Below are 14,263 nucleotides of genomic sequence, written 5' to 3'. Positions count from 1 at the left end.
GTTGAGGAATATTCCATAGTAAATTTGTAAGGATACCACAGTTTTCCAATATTTTACTAATAAACTGAAGCCCACCATGGACTATGATCATGATGGGACCTTCAGATTATTGCTTTGCTTTGCAGTTGTTATCCCCCATGTGACTTGCCGTGAAATGCTTGTTACTGACATAACTCTGGTTAAATATCTGAGATGAATCTGTCTTTTTAAGTATGAGTACAGTAATGAATCAAATAATTACCTTGGGAACTTCCTGAATTCAAGCATAATTTATCTGTTCAACAAACAGTTATGATCAGGAGTGGTTTTAGATTTGTACATCAAAAACTGTATAGGGAGTGTAAAGAATAAGATGGAGTTTTACCAAAAGTGTGTATAGACTTCTTTAGGCTTCACTGATGGAATGTGGTGGTTAGTGATCAAGAATGCTGTACTTGTATTTTGGAGGAAAGTTGTTTGGATCTCAGTCCAGCCAGCCTGACTTAGGTTTCCTGTGGTCCCCCAAATTCATTTTAGTTGTATACATCCAAGTGTACCATGGAATGGTTGTTGACACCATCTTTGGCCAAATAAACTAATACTTCACCTTTTATGACACAGAGGGGTGATGACTTTTTAAACTTTCCATTCTTTACAGTAGAGCTCACCAATGCCGCTACTAAACTAAATTCACAGAGACTGTTCTTTTGTTAGAAAGTAGTGCAAACTTGGTTTTCAGTTAGCAAATTTGTTTCTTGATTAAATGTATTAAGCTACTCTAAGAAATGTATCAAACTGCTTTGCTCCAAAGTAGAAAAATTGTAATTACATTTTATACTGTCTAGTGTTGTAAGAGTTGTAACTTGTGTGTGTGTGTGTGTGTGTGTGTGTGTGTGTGTGTGTACACAACTTGAGTAGGCAATACAGCTTACTCAGACATCACTGATCACTGTCCACCCTACCTTAGACATTATTTTTCCTTCTTTTCTTTATCTTTGTCTGAAAACATGGTTGGCTGGATTTCCATTATTCACTAATTGCTAGTATATGCATAAAAACTACAGACAGAAGCTACATACATTATTAAGAAAAGATACTAAGAGCACTGACCTTCAGGCACTTATATATGTTGTCTGATAGTTGTTTTCAGAAATCTGTAGCAGTATCTTTACTCATATTATTATGATTCTTTGTTTGTCAGTTATGTATTAATACTGTCTGTTTCATGTTTTTCTTATAATACAACTAGTTTATAAACTGACAGTAGGATCTTAACTACTTAATGATCCATTTGGGCATCATAGGAGATATTCCTCAGAGTATAAATTGTATCATTCGACACTCCATTCTTAATACTATACCCGTATTGTTAGATTGTGAGTAGTAATTACTTAAAATGATTCTGTTGTTCAACACACTAGCTGGAAAAAATTGCAACATATCTCCGTTGTAATTAATCCAGAGACTAACAAAGGTGTTACGCACAATCCAGTAACAACATTGTGACCACTGCCTATGTTTGGAATTAGCATGAATAACCACTCACAAACAGCAGGTGGCAGTGCCAGCAGGGGAGGGTATATAAAGTGTGTTGGGGAACATGGAAAACATTGCAGTCATTATAACGTGGAAACAGAGCGGTTTATCTGACTTCCAGGATGACATGATCATTGACTTTCAGGCCAAGGGTGGAAGAATTTCCAAAACAGTTAAGTTATGAAACTGTTTGTGTGCCACTGTGTTTAAAGTATACCGTGCATGGTAAAATAGGTGCTATACAAAACCAGCACAACGGTAGCTATAATGCACTACAGGCCAGAGATGACGGGGTGAACAACAGCTGTGTAGATATGTATGGGTGAGCATCAGACTGCCCAGATAAACCCATGGCTACCAAAAATGTCTCCTCAATGATCGTTCAGCAAACATTGCTGTGTATGGTTCTCCGCAGCAGGTGCCTGGTTTGTGCACTCTTGCTGACTGGTGTTCATTGGCAACAAAGACTGGAATTAGCTCGCCAGCACTGCAGCTGGGTGTCCACTGAGTGGTGACAGGTTGCCTTTTCATATGAATCATGTTTTATGCTTCATTGGACAGCTGGCCATTGGTGTGCACAGTGTGAATCATCTGAAAGCAAAGGGGTCCAGGCTGGAGGAGGGAGCTTTATGGTCTGGGGAATGTATTCAAGACATTACCCGAGTTATTTTGTCATTCTGAAAGGCAGAGATGATTGATATAAGTATGCATCTAGCCTTGGTTACCATGTTCACTCGTACATGCAGTTCGTTTTTTCCTTCACACAATGGCATTTACCAGCAGGACAATGTAATGTGTCACAGAGCTCACAGTGTCTGTGTGTGGTATGAAGAGCACCAGGATGAATTTACTGTACCCTCCTGGCCACCAGACCCTCTGGATTTAAACCCGGTTGATAATCTGTGGGACCACCTCGATCGAGCTGTTCTTGCGGTGGATTCTCAAGAGAAACCTGTCACATTCTGGCCGTGGCACTGGAGTCTGCATGCCTCCATATCCGTTTCGTTACCCTCCAGAACTTCACTATCACTATTCCTGCATGTCTCGCAGTGGTCTATGCAGCAAAAGGTGGTTATTCAGGCTTTTGACTGATGGTCACATTAATGTGACTGGACAGTGTATATGTAACATGTCAAAATTACAATCTTACTTTGGTTGCTATCTTTGCGAGCAATCTGTACAGAATTGGATCCTTACAAGGCAGCCAATTTGAAGAAGTTTTGGGGTTTAAAATTTTATACACATTTTTTGTGCAGGATAAAAAGACATAGCCACCAAAGAGTGGCTACAGATTTTATCAGGTAGTGCTATGGTTAAATACATCCATCCTGTATTATCACAGATATACTTCTATCTTCTAAATGCTGACTTCCTTTGGTGTAGTGCTTTGACATGTTTTGCTTGTAGAAGCTGTCAAGTGGGAATATGATTGCTGAAATAGAGAGAATGATTTGGTCTCTGTGACTTTTCACTCATTATTTCACACTGTCCTATTACACAAAATGATTAAACTATTAGAGTTTTCCTTTTGAACATGTAACTAATAAATACTCTCACAGTGGAATCAATACTTTGCAGTAACAAAACTCTTTGGCCCATTCACAAAATGTTCCTGCCCCTAAAAAAAATGAATTACAAATTTTTGATGCAGGTACCGAGCTAATCTATGGGTAGCTTTTCTGATTCTGTAACTTTCAAGGAATTTGGTGGTAGAACAAAGCAATTTACAGGTATACTTATGTTGCGAATGCAAGATCCTGCTTTTAATGGGGTCGCATGTCAATTTCACAAGTTTTCCAGTGCTGCATCATATTTGTACTGTGAGTTTTTTAAGTGTTTCAAATTATTTGATGGTAAAGAATAAGCTGTAGGCATTGACTCTACTGACGACCAGCCAGCTAGCTGTCAATCAACAATAAATATAGTGCTTGTACACAAACATGAAGCTTGTGGTTTGGTAGTGATGTAAAGCATTTCTTAATTTTTTGTTATTTGTTTCAGGGTTTGCTTCAACATGTGTACCTCCAGATACAGATCTGCGCACAGTCCTGTGTGTCCCCTTAAATTTTTCGAAGTGTAGTCGTCGGGCACTGGCACGTGCAGCGGAAGATGCAGGATTCGATGTTCTGCAAGTAATTAGTGAACCTATAGCAGCCTTGCTTGCTCAAGGCTATGGTGTTGAGTCCCCAGACGAGAGAGGGTGAGTGCTGTAATGCAGTATGTTATTCTTGGTGTTGGTGATAAGTTATGAAACAATCTGCATGATCTTTAGCTACTAAATGAGGTGTTCAACATTGTTAACATATATTTTAGGGCGAATATGCTGCTCATTATTGAAATTGTTGTTTCCACTATTGACTAGCCTACATAAGATTGGAGGAATGCATGTTTTCTCCTGAGACTTTACTCTGAGGGCTTTGGCCCCAAAACACTGCATAGCATGTGCACATAGGCTGATGTTTTCATCAATAGAGCTGATAAACATTCCACAGTGATACGTTTCAGTGCTGTGTTTTGTGGGTTACATTTCTCCTTTCTTATTAACAGATGAGACTTTTATGTTAAGATGTCAGTGGTTCAGTTTGTTGAGGAAATCTGCATAAATAGCAGTAAAATATTATTTTATAGTGAAGTGTATATGAGAAAGACATGTTGACTGTTGTTACATGAGCCCACATCAGTTGCTTTATCTTTTGACCCTGAGGTCAATGATCCTGCATGATCTAGACTACGGTCAGATTGCTCATTATTAGGTGTTCCAATTTAACGCAGATGATGAATCTCCTCAGGGAAGTAACAATCAGATCATAAAGGAAGTCCTTTGGATATCCCATATGTTTGCTGTGGGAAGGTCTCGTCTGAGATACAGAAGCAGCTCTGCAGCCATCTGTTTAGTGCAATGGTTACAGCTGGTTGTAAGTAATGCTTGTCATCATCTTAGTTCCTTTTGGTGGTGAACAGGGTTACTGTCACTCGTCTAATGGAATCACAGTTCACAATTTGTTATTTCATGCCCAGTATTGATTGGAATCCTTGGTTTGGAGCCAGGTAGATTTAAACTAGAGGCTCCATTGATTTTTTGGTGATCTTGGGTGCAGATTTCTTGACTTAATCTGTATTGGATGTAGAATTTTAAAGTGCCTCCCTGAATTGGTTAGGCATGCAGTACCCGCAGAAAGGATTTCCTTCAATAGCGCAATATGTATAGTTTGCATCCTTTTTTTTTAGATAAATTACTTTGTAAGCCTGTTTACCTTTAGATGTTGAACACCAAAGAGCCATGATCACTTCACATGTATTTCATATTGAGGAGATCAAATAGCCATGTAAGTCAACTGTGAAAATGAAAACTGAATATTACGTAACTGGACAAGTATTCAAGGCAAGATCACTGAATTACTGTGACTTGCTTAAACAGCATTGCTTGTGTAGCAAGTGGAACAGAAAATTGAGTAAAACTAGAAACAAACAGAATCAAAATCTTAAATTCTGACTGGAATATATATGTGACAAGTCTCTCTTTGTGTAATGAGATAAATGCAGTCAACAATAGATAATTTGCGTAAAGTTAAGCCTTAAAGGTGGGCCAAAATTTCTTACTAAAACTATCTTTCGGTGTTACACTACATGAGTTGAGATGGCATGGAATGCTACGGAAGATTTGTGGAAAAATATTTCTGATAAATTACCTGATCGTGTTTTAGCCATAGGAGAGGTTCCTGTTAGCCAGCCATGCATGACATAGATGGCAGGGATGGCGGTTCTAGTGAAATTGTACTAAATATCTTATCTGAAAATTATCTTGGACAGCCAACTAAGTAGAATACATACGATGTAAGTATACAATTTATGCTGTCAATAAAAAAATGTGAACTTTTCAATTCAGTGAAAATAAATGGATGAATCAACAAACACAGAGCTACAGCAGCATCATTGATCAGTGGTGTTGAATGAAAAGTTGTGCATGATGTGTCAATAAAATGACAACAAACTATCTGAGCAACTATTTACATCTGGGAAGGAGAATATTGATTAATGGGAGAAATTCACAAGCCTTGTCAGAAACATGCTGGTTGAGTTTGTGTGATGGGATGTAGTGAGATGTGGGGAAGGACCCACCAAGGTTCAATGACAATATTACTCATTTAGCCCCTGAGTGCTCACAACTCTCGTGTCAGTACCTACCTGCTTGGCTACCATGGGGCCCCATGCTTTGCAGCATTACTTCGTTTCTGTCCTGCAAGCTTATACTTCCACTGTCCGTTTCTCCCTCTGCCTCTCCATTGTATGGTTTTCTTGATGCAGACCCAGCTCAGATCTCGTTTGTGACTGGGATTAGAGTTTCCGCTTTTTTTTGTTTTCTACAACTTTTCATTAAGTAAAGACATAGTCCCCGTTGTTAGGTTTGACCTGCCATCAGTTTTCAGATTCTCCAGAAATGTTTACCATGCAGGGAAGGTCACCCAATGCAGTGTAAGCTCCAGCATGGTGGCCATCCTGTCATGGTGGTCATCAAATAGCTGCACAGTGGTAGCCCCCTGGCCACGTGGGTATCGTATTGTTGGTGTCTGAGCTGAAAACTTCCCATGTATGCCAAGGTTTATGTGCATGTGCCCATTGTGACTGGGACACGGGGACTCCGAGCAACGGATTACTGGCCACGTAGCCATTTTCTGAGGCTGGGTGGCGCACATGGCAAGAGCCCCCATTCGAAGTGGATGGCACCATGGTGGATGATCCACAAATGAATCGGATGAAGTTATCTTCCGCTGGTAGCTGTATGATCCCAGCAGTCTCTATGGAAGGAAAGTACTATTTAAGTGCAGAGAGATATGACCATAAAATGTTTCCTTCCATAGGGCTAAACGGCAAGCAAAGAAATATCCCCCCCCCCCCGTCCCCCCAATAATTAGTTTGCTCAAGGATTGATGGGGATTCCTTCTTGGCCACAGAACCCTTCTTCTTTGTGGAGAACATAGAAGTCAAGCTTGGGGAAGTGGCAGCCATTTCTAAAATGAAAAGTGGGTCAATTTTGATCAAAACAGTATCCTCTGCCCAATCACGGGTGCTACTAGCTTTTAACAAGGTGGGTGACATACCGGTGACTATCACTCCCCATAATAGTCTAAATATGGTTCAGGGCATTATTTTCACAGAGACCTGCTCTTACAATCTGATGCTGAGCTATGCACCAACTTGGAGTGCCAGGGTGCACACTTCATTAGTCATGTACATTGGGGACCAAAGGACAACAGTGTCGCTACCAGTGCCTTCATGTTGGCCTTTGATGGCGATTCATTACCTGAAAAGGTCAGGGTGACATTATACCAAAGTGATGTGAAAGAAAGCGTCACTCCCATGGACGCCTGCCCAGATGGACTCTCAGCCGTGTTGACCGGGATGCTTTTGCCTCTTTTGTTGCCCTTGGCTCCCCACTGCATGGAGATATTGATGAGGCAGTCCAGAATACAACTACAACCATTATTTGAGCAGCTGATTTTGGCGATTCCCTGTTCCTTCTGTGCACCCCGACAGAAGACAATACCTGGATGGTCATCAGAAATTGCAGAGGCCATTAGAGATCGTAGGCGAGCTCTCCAGCACCATAAGTGGCACCCATCGATGGAGCACGTTATTGCCTTTCAGTGGCTCCATGCCTGTGTCTGCCATCCAATAAAACGATGGAAACAAGAATGCTAGGAACAGTACGCTTCAACCATCAGACCGTGAACCTTCCCTTCATAGGTTTGAGCCAAGGTCAGATGTATCTACAGATACCAGACACCTGCAGGTGTACCTGGTGGTGTTACGTTGAATGGTGCCATCTACACTAACACAGATGCCACATTTTTCTCTGTATTATGCTAGAGCCTCTGAGTCTGAGAACTGTCAACCCTTTTTTGTGTCCTAAAAAAGTGGTAGAGCAAAAGCAGTTATCTTTTACTGCACACCACCTGGATCCGTATAATGCTCCATTCAGTGAGTGGGGATTTGTCAGTGTCCTAGCCCACTGCCCCAGGATCGGACCACATCCTCAACCAGGTGATCAAGCACCTATCTGTGGATTGTCAGTGTCATATCCTTGCCATCTTTAACTGCATCCAGGAGTGAGGGCGACTTCCCATTGCAACAGCGACAAATCATCATCATCCCAGTACTGAAACAGGGCAAGCACCCTCTAGATATGAATAGTTATTACCCAGTTAATCTCACCAGTGTTCTCTACAAGTTGTTTGAATGCATGGTGAGCTGGCGGCTGTGTTGGCTCCTTGAGTCTCGGGGTCTTCTGCCTCCATCCCAGGGCGGTTTTTGCTGAGGTGACTCTATACTGAAAATCTGGATTGCCTGGAGTCTGCCATCCAAACAGCTTTTGTCCAATATCAACACCTTATAGCCATCTTCTTCGACCTGAAAAAGGCTTAAGACACCACATCCTAGCTGCTGTACACATCTTCTTATCCCACCATACTTTGCAGGTTCAACTTGCTGCTTCCCACAGTACCACCCCCATCCTCCCCCAATCCGACGAGAGAATGGGGTACCACAGGGCTCTGTTAGTATGGATGTCGCTGAACATCGACTGCAAGGTGCCATAGGAAAGGCGCAGTCATGGGACCCCACCCATGGCTTTCACTTTACAGTGTCGAAACTCATGTTATGCACTTCTGTCAACATTGTAGTGTTCACCCACAACCAGAACTTTACCTCAACAGCCAACTACTCAATGTGGTGGGAACATTTTGGTTTTTTGGACTGGTCTTAGATCCTAAGTTGACGTGGATTCCCCATCTATGCTAGATTGATCGAAAGTGTTAGCTGCACCTTAATAGTCTTCACTGCCTGAGTAACACCAGCTGGGATGCAGATCGTACTACCTTTCCACAGCTTTACAAAGCCCTGATACAATCCTGTCGAAACACCGGAATCCATCCCCCGCAACAGCAGTCCAGATCAAGGATTACAATCGCAATCCACATCCTGTCTCTCCTCTCTGAACTCCAGTTGTTTCCTCTATCACCTCTCCTCCAGGCCCATTCACTACACATTCATGGTGCATCCCTCGGCCACAGCGTTGTCTTGACCTATCACCAGATCTGAAAGACTCGGTTCCTTCTGAGGCCGTCTGCCACCAATTTTTAGCCATTCTTATCATATCTTGGGGTTCAGAAGTAGTCTGTACTGATGACTTAATGGGTGCTGGTCACGTGGGCTTTGCTTATACTCGCATGGGACACTGAACTGTGCTCCCTGCCAAATGGTTGTAATGTTTTCACTGCGGAGTTGGTAGCCATCTCTCGTGCTCTTGAACATATTAGTTTCTGCACTGGTGGATCCTCTCTCATCTTCAGCAACTCCTTGTGCAGTTTGCATCTCTTGACCAATGTTACCTTCACTGTCCCTTGGTAATTGCTATCCAGGGTTCCCTGTATGTCTGGACCCCAGGCCACATCAGGATCCTGGGAAATGAACTTGCTGGTAGCCTGGCCAAACTGGCTACCTGTAAACTGATTTGTGATGTTGGTATTCCAGTAATGAACCTCTGATCAGTATTATGCCATGAAGGTTAGGGAATCTGGAATGGCTCACTCTAACTTTGCCAAACAAAGTAGGGTGATGAAGGAGACTACAAATCTGTGGAGGTCCTTCATGTGGGCCTCTCTCAAATACTTGATCGTCCTTTTGCTGGCTGCATATTGGCCATACTTGGCTAACTCTTGGTCATCTCTTCTGTCGCAAAGACCCACCTCTCTGTCATTGTGGTTCCCATTTGCTGGTGGTCCACATTTTGCTGGACTGTCCGAACTTAGCCACCATGCAGTGGGCTCTTAATCTCCCTCACTCGCTGTCTCTGGTGTTAGGAGACAGTGCCTCAGTGGCTGACTTAGTTTTACGTTTTATTCTTGAAGGGAGCTTTCACCGCTCTCTTCAAGGTAGGTACACTTACCCATATTGGCCCATTGATGGGTTGGCAGAACACTCTTTGCCTCCTCTGCCAAGTCCGTGCTGTGGCTATCTGGGTATTATGGTGCAGCCTGGTCCTCACCTTACCTGCTCTTTTACTCCCCCCCCCCTCCCCTATGGTCTGTTAGACTTGCTCGTCTTTTGTCTCTCTGTACTTCTCTCGTCGTGTCCATGTTGCTAGTCTTTCCTAGGTGATTTCTGAGTTGGCTACATCTGGTGGGGGGAGGGGGGGCGGGGGGCGGGATGTATGTTCCCTCATTGCATTGCACTGTGCTTTCGGAGGCTTCTGGCTGCTCCCTAGAGGGAACACCTTTCTTGTGCTCTCTCTCTGTCTTTGTTTCTTTCTTTCTTTCTTCTTCTTGTCCATTATCTCACCTTCATAGACCTTGGGGTTTTCCTCCCCTGGGTTTTGTGTGGTAGGCTATCTGATCTACAGGCATGTAGACCTGTCTGTCTGAGGAAAAAGGGACTGATGACCTAGTAGTTTGGTCCCTTTAATCATCCAGTCGACCAACCAACAACTCTTAAGAATGTTATATTCTGAAATATAAACTGCCGATTGAATAGGTCATCATCATGAGTCAGAAATTGTGAATCTAGCATACCTAAAATACATAAAACCATGTCAGTATTATGAAAGGGATAGAGTGCTACTCTCCATGTAGCAGAAATGTTGAATTTCAGATAGGCATAATTAAAAGACTGTCAAACAAGTAAGTTTTGACACACACACACACACACACACACACACACACACACACACACACACACACAGAGAGAGAGAGAGAGAGAGAGAGAGAGAGAGAGAGAGAGAGAGAGAGAGAGAGAGTCAGTCACACACAGTCTCTGGTTGTCGAGACCAGATTGCGACTCAAAATCTCTGCTATATGGTGATTGGCAATCTATCTTTTTCATAATATTGACATTATTCCATCCTGGATTTACCATTGTTAGATGTTATAATGTCATCATTAATTAAATAAGAATGGTGGTGTTTTTATTGTAGTCATAATTAAGAACAGATTATTTAGAATAGTAATCCACCAGTCACAAGCTGTGAACAGTTGTTACAAACTACTTGCAAAAAGAGAAAAAAGAAATAATTTCTGTTGGCACTCCTGTCCCGCATACAAACTGTAACTTCAACTACACACTAAAGTCATACACGCCCATGTCAGAACCTTTGAACACCAAGATGAAAAAGGAGTTAAATGTGACTGCACGTTAAGCCCAATCAACGGAAGGAAAGGCAGGTGAAACAAGGACTTACTCTTGGAGAGAGGTACACGAAATGTGTCATAGAGACTATGAAGACCATGAATTAAATATTAAATGTCGTTCGCTATATTGCTATGATGGATAAAAAGTAAAACACAATCAACATCCAATGTGCCGTTTGCTAAAACGACCGATAACTCAGACAGCAAACATACAGTAGAACGTAAGTGGTTAAAAGAGAGACATTTGGTCAGGAAACAGCTAATGGTCAAAGGTTGATGACAGTTAGCACAAAGTGATGGTGGGTCACCACTTGACAAATGACGATGGCTAAAAAGACAGTACCCAGTACGTAACCTAGCTAAAATCAGCTCCTTGCGGTGAAAGGGCTGAGAGAGGAGATCGGCCAAGCTTCTGGGAGAGGTTTCATTCCGTGGAGTTTGTTCCCATGAATGGAAGACCAATTGTAATGTCAAAGTGACACCACCTTCTGATAAATGACAACATGGAGATCATCGGAAGGAATGGAAGAACTAGCTGGATGATGTAGGAGGACTGCAGACTTGGCAACAGTGTCAGCAGCCTTGGCAACAGTGTCAGCAGCTTTGTTTCCTGTCAGACCATCCATCAAGACAGAGCAAGTGGAAGCTTTCTTTGACCTGTTGCACTAAGGGATAGACAGTGTACAGCATACAGAGGCTCTGAAAATCGCTGAGAGAATCTGAGCAGATGACGAAATTGAAAAGCCTGTGTTGCTGGATGTACCGTGTGGCCTCATACAGAGCAAAGAGCTCTGCTGTTAATACTGAGCAGTGTTCTGGAAGCAGATATCGAAAATGGTCGATGGCAGTGATCAGGCATACCAGACACCATGGTCATTCAGAGAGCCAACAGTGTACACAAAGGTACTATCCCTAAGTTCCGTGCAAAGGTTGAGAAACTTACACCGATAGATCGAATCTGGAGAAGTTTCCTAAGGAAGTGAATCAAGTTCAAGGTGAACATGGGCCACCACAGAAAGTCAGGGTGGTGAAGGGTACACATCCATCGGGAAAGTGGCAGATAGCATGAAGTGAGGCTGCTGGAGCAGTAACCAAAAGCGAACTCCAGGAGGTAACGGAGAAGAGGGACACACCTACTGGCGGTCAAATGATTTGTTGAAGGAGGCGACATAAGATGAGTGGCCAGGTATGGCAGACTAATGGCATGTGTATCTGCTGAGGAGAACATCATGTCGTTATGACCGCAGTAGTTAGGCAGCTTCTGCATAGAGACTTTCAACTGGGCTGGTGTAAAAGGTGCCAGTGGCCACATGGATTCGGTGGTGGTAGATTGTATTTAGACAGTGTAAGATGGATGGATGTGCAGATGCATAAACGGAGCATCCATAGTCTCCTTTCAAAAGGCCAAGGGATCTGTACAAACGGAGGAGGGTGGTCGAAACCACTCCCCAGGAAGTACCACTGAGGACCCGTAGAACACTGACGGACAGGGTACAGCGGGCAGCCAGGTAAGACATGTGGGAGGACCAAGAAAGTTTCTATCAATCATGAGCCGCAGGAATTTCGTAGTTTCAACAAACGGTAGAGCAACAGGCCCAAGACCGGGTGATCAAAAAGTCAGTATAAATTTGAGACCTGAATAAATCACGGAATAATGTAGATAGAGAGGTACAAATTGACACATATACTTGGAATGACATGGAGTTTTATCAGAACCAAAAAAATACAAAAGTTCCAAAAATGTCAGACAGATGGCGCTTCATCTGATCAGAATAGCAATAATTAGCATAACAAAGTAAGACAAATCATAGATGATGTTCTTTACAGGAAATGCTCAATATGTCCACCATCATTCCTCAACAATAGCTGTAGTCGAGGAATAATGTGAACAGCACTACAAAGCATGTCCGGAGTTATGGCGGGGCATTGGCGTCGGATGTGGTTTTTCAGCATCCCTAGAGATGTCAGTTGATCACGATACACTTGCAACTTCAGGTAACCCCAAAGCCAATAATTGCATGGACTGAGGTCTGGGGACCTGGGAGGCCAAGCATGACGAAAGTGGCAGCTGAGCAAACGATCATCACCAAACGACGTGCACAAGAGATCTTTCACGCGTCTAGCAAATGGTTTTTTTTTTTTCTTCAGTTCTAATAAAACCCCATGTCATTCCAAGCATGTGTGTCAATTTTTGCCTCTCTATCTACATTATTTCATGGTTTATTAAGTTTTCAAATTTATACTGACTTTTTGATCACCCGGTATAAAGAAGGTGGAAGAAACCCATTGTGCAGCCAGAAATTCATACAAATGGTTTTGTCAGTGGAAAAGCGAAAGCCATTGTTGATGCTGCATGAGTAAAGACAATGAGACAATGCTAAAGACTTCGCTCAAGGAGACAAGTCCGTGGGGAACTGCAATAGGTGGCAAAATTGTCAACAAAATGGGACCCGGAAATACCCAGCGCGAGACAGGCCATAATAGGGTCAATGGCAATAGCAAGGACAACGAATGTCAGGATGGACCCCTGAGGTATCCAATTTTCATGGATAAAAGTGTCCTACAAGTCACATTCCACACGTACTTTGAGAAGTCTGTCTTTTAAAACTTCCTGAAGGAAACGTGGCAGGCAGACTGGAAAGCCCCACATGTAAAGAGCACAGAGGGTACCGGTCCTCCAGCTGGTGTCGAAGGATTTCTCCAGATCAAAAAGCACGTCCACAGTCAGTTATTGTTGCAGAAAACTGTTCATGACATGGGTTGCCAAAGTGGTGAGATGGTCAACTTTGGAATGGCACGCCTGAAATCCACACTGTGCAGTCGTTTGTAATTTGCGAGACTTGAGTCACCATACCACCCGGGCATTAATCATATGTTCTAAACCTTGCAAACATAGCTAGTGAGGGAAATGGGGTGGTAGCTAGAAGGAAGGTCTTTGTCCTTACAGGGCTGAGGAATGGGTATGATGAAGGCTTCATACCAGCGTCTGGGGAGCATGCCATCTGCCCAGATGTGGTTGTATGTATTAAGCAGAAAATGTTTGCCCGCAAGAGAAAGGTGCTGCAACATCTGAATGCGAACATCATCCGGCTGTGGGGTGAAAGGTAGGGATACAGTGAGAGTGATCAGCTCCCACATAGGAAAGGCTGCATTGTAGCATTTAAAATTCTAAGAGGAGAAGGGTATTACCCAAGCCTCCTCCATTTGTTTCCAATGGAGGAAGGTAGGGCAGTAATGGGTGGAGCTTGAAATATTTGCAAAATAGTAGCCCTAGGTGGTGGATATAGCAATGGGTTCCACAATGACATCATCTGCTCCGATCAGGCCAGAAATTGGTGAATTGACCTTGGGCCCAGAGAGTCGTTGGAATTTAGCCCACACAATGGAAGACAGAGCGGAACTGTTAAAAGAATTAGTAAATGAAATCCAGCTAGCTCCTTTGGCATCCCAAAGAGGGTGATGACACTGCGCATGCGACTTTTTACATCAAATGCAGTTCTCCAGTGTTAAAAACGCTGAGAGTGTGTCTCTGCACATGAATTGTCACGGTACGCGTCAGTCCACCA

General features: G+C 43.0%; 1 protein-coding gene across 1 annotated transcript in view; it reads left to right on the top strand.

Annotated features, from left to right (window-relative positions):
* LOC126470840 (heat shock 70 kDa protein 14-like) overlaps window positions 1-14,263 on the top strand; it is a 213,947-nt gene that overhangs the window by 99,761 nt on the left and 99,923 nt on the right. Inside the window, exon 4 of the mRNA XM_050098855.1 lies at window positions 3,517-3,715. Coding sequence (XP_049954812.1) covers window positions 3,517-3,715 — 199 coding nt within the window. The remainder of the gene's footprint in view (window positions 1-3,516; window positions 3,716-14,263) is intronic.

Source organism: Schistocerca serialis, chromosome 3, assembly GCF_023864345.2.
Source record: "Schistocerca serialis cubense isolate TAMUIC-IGC-003099 chromosome 3, iqSchSeri2.2, whole genome shotgun sequence".
Classification (NCBI taxonomy): Eukaryota; Metazoa; Arthropoda; class Insecta; order Orthoptera; family Acrididae; genus Schistocerca; species Schistocerca serialis.
Note: the sequence above shows the minus strand (reverse complement) of the source record. Positions and strands in the feature narration are given on the sequence as shown.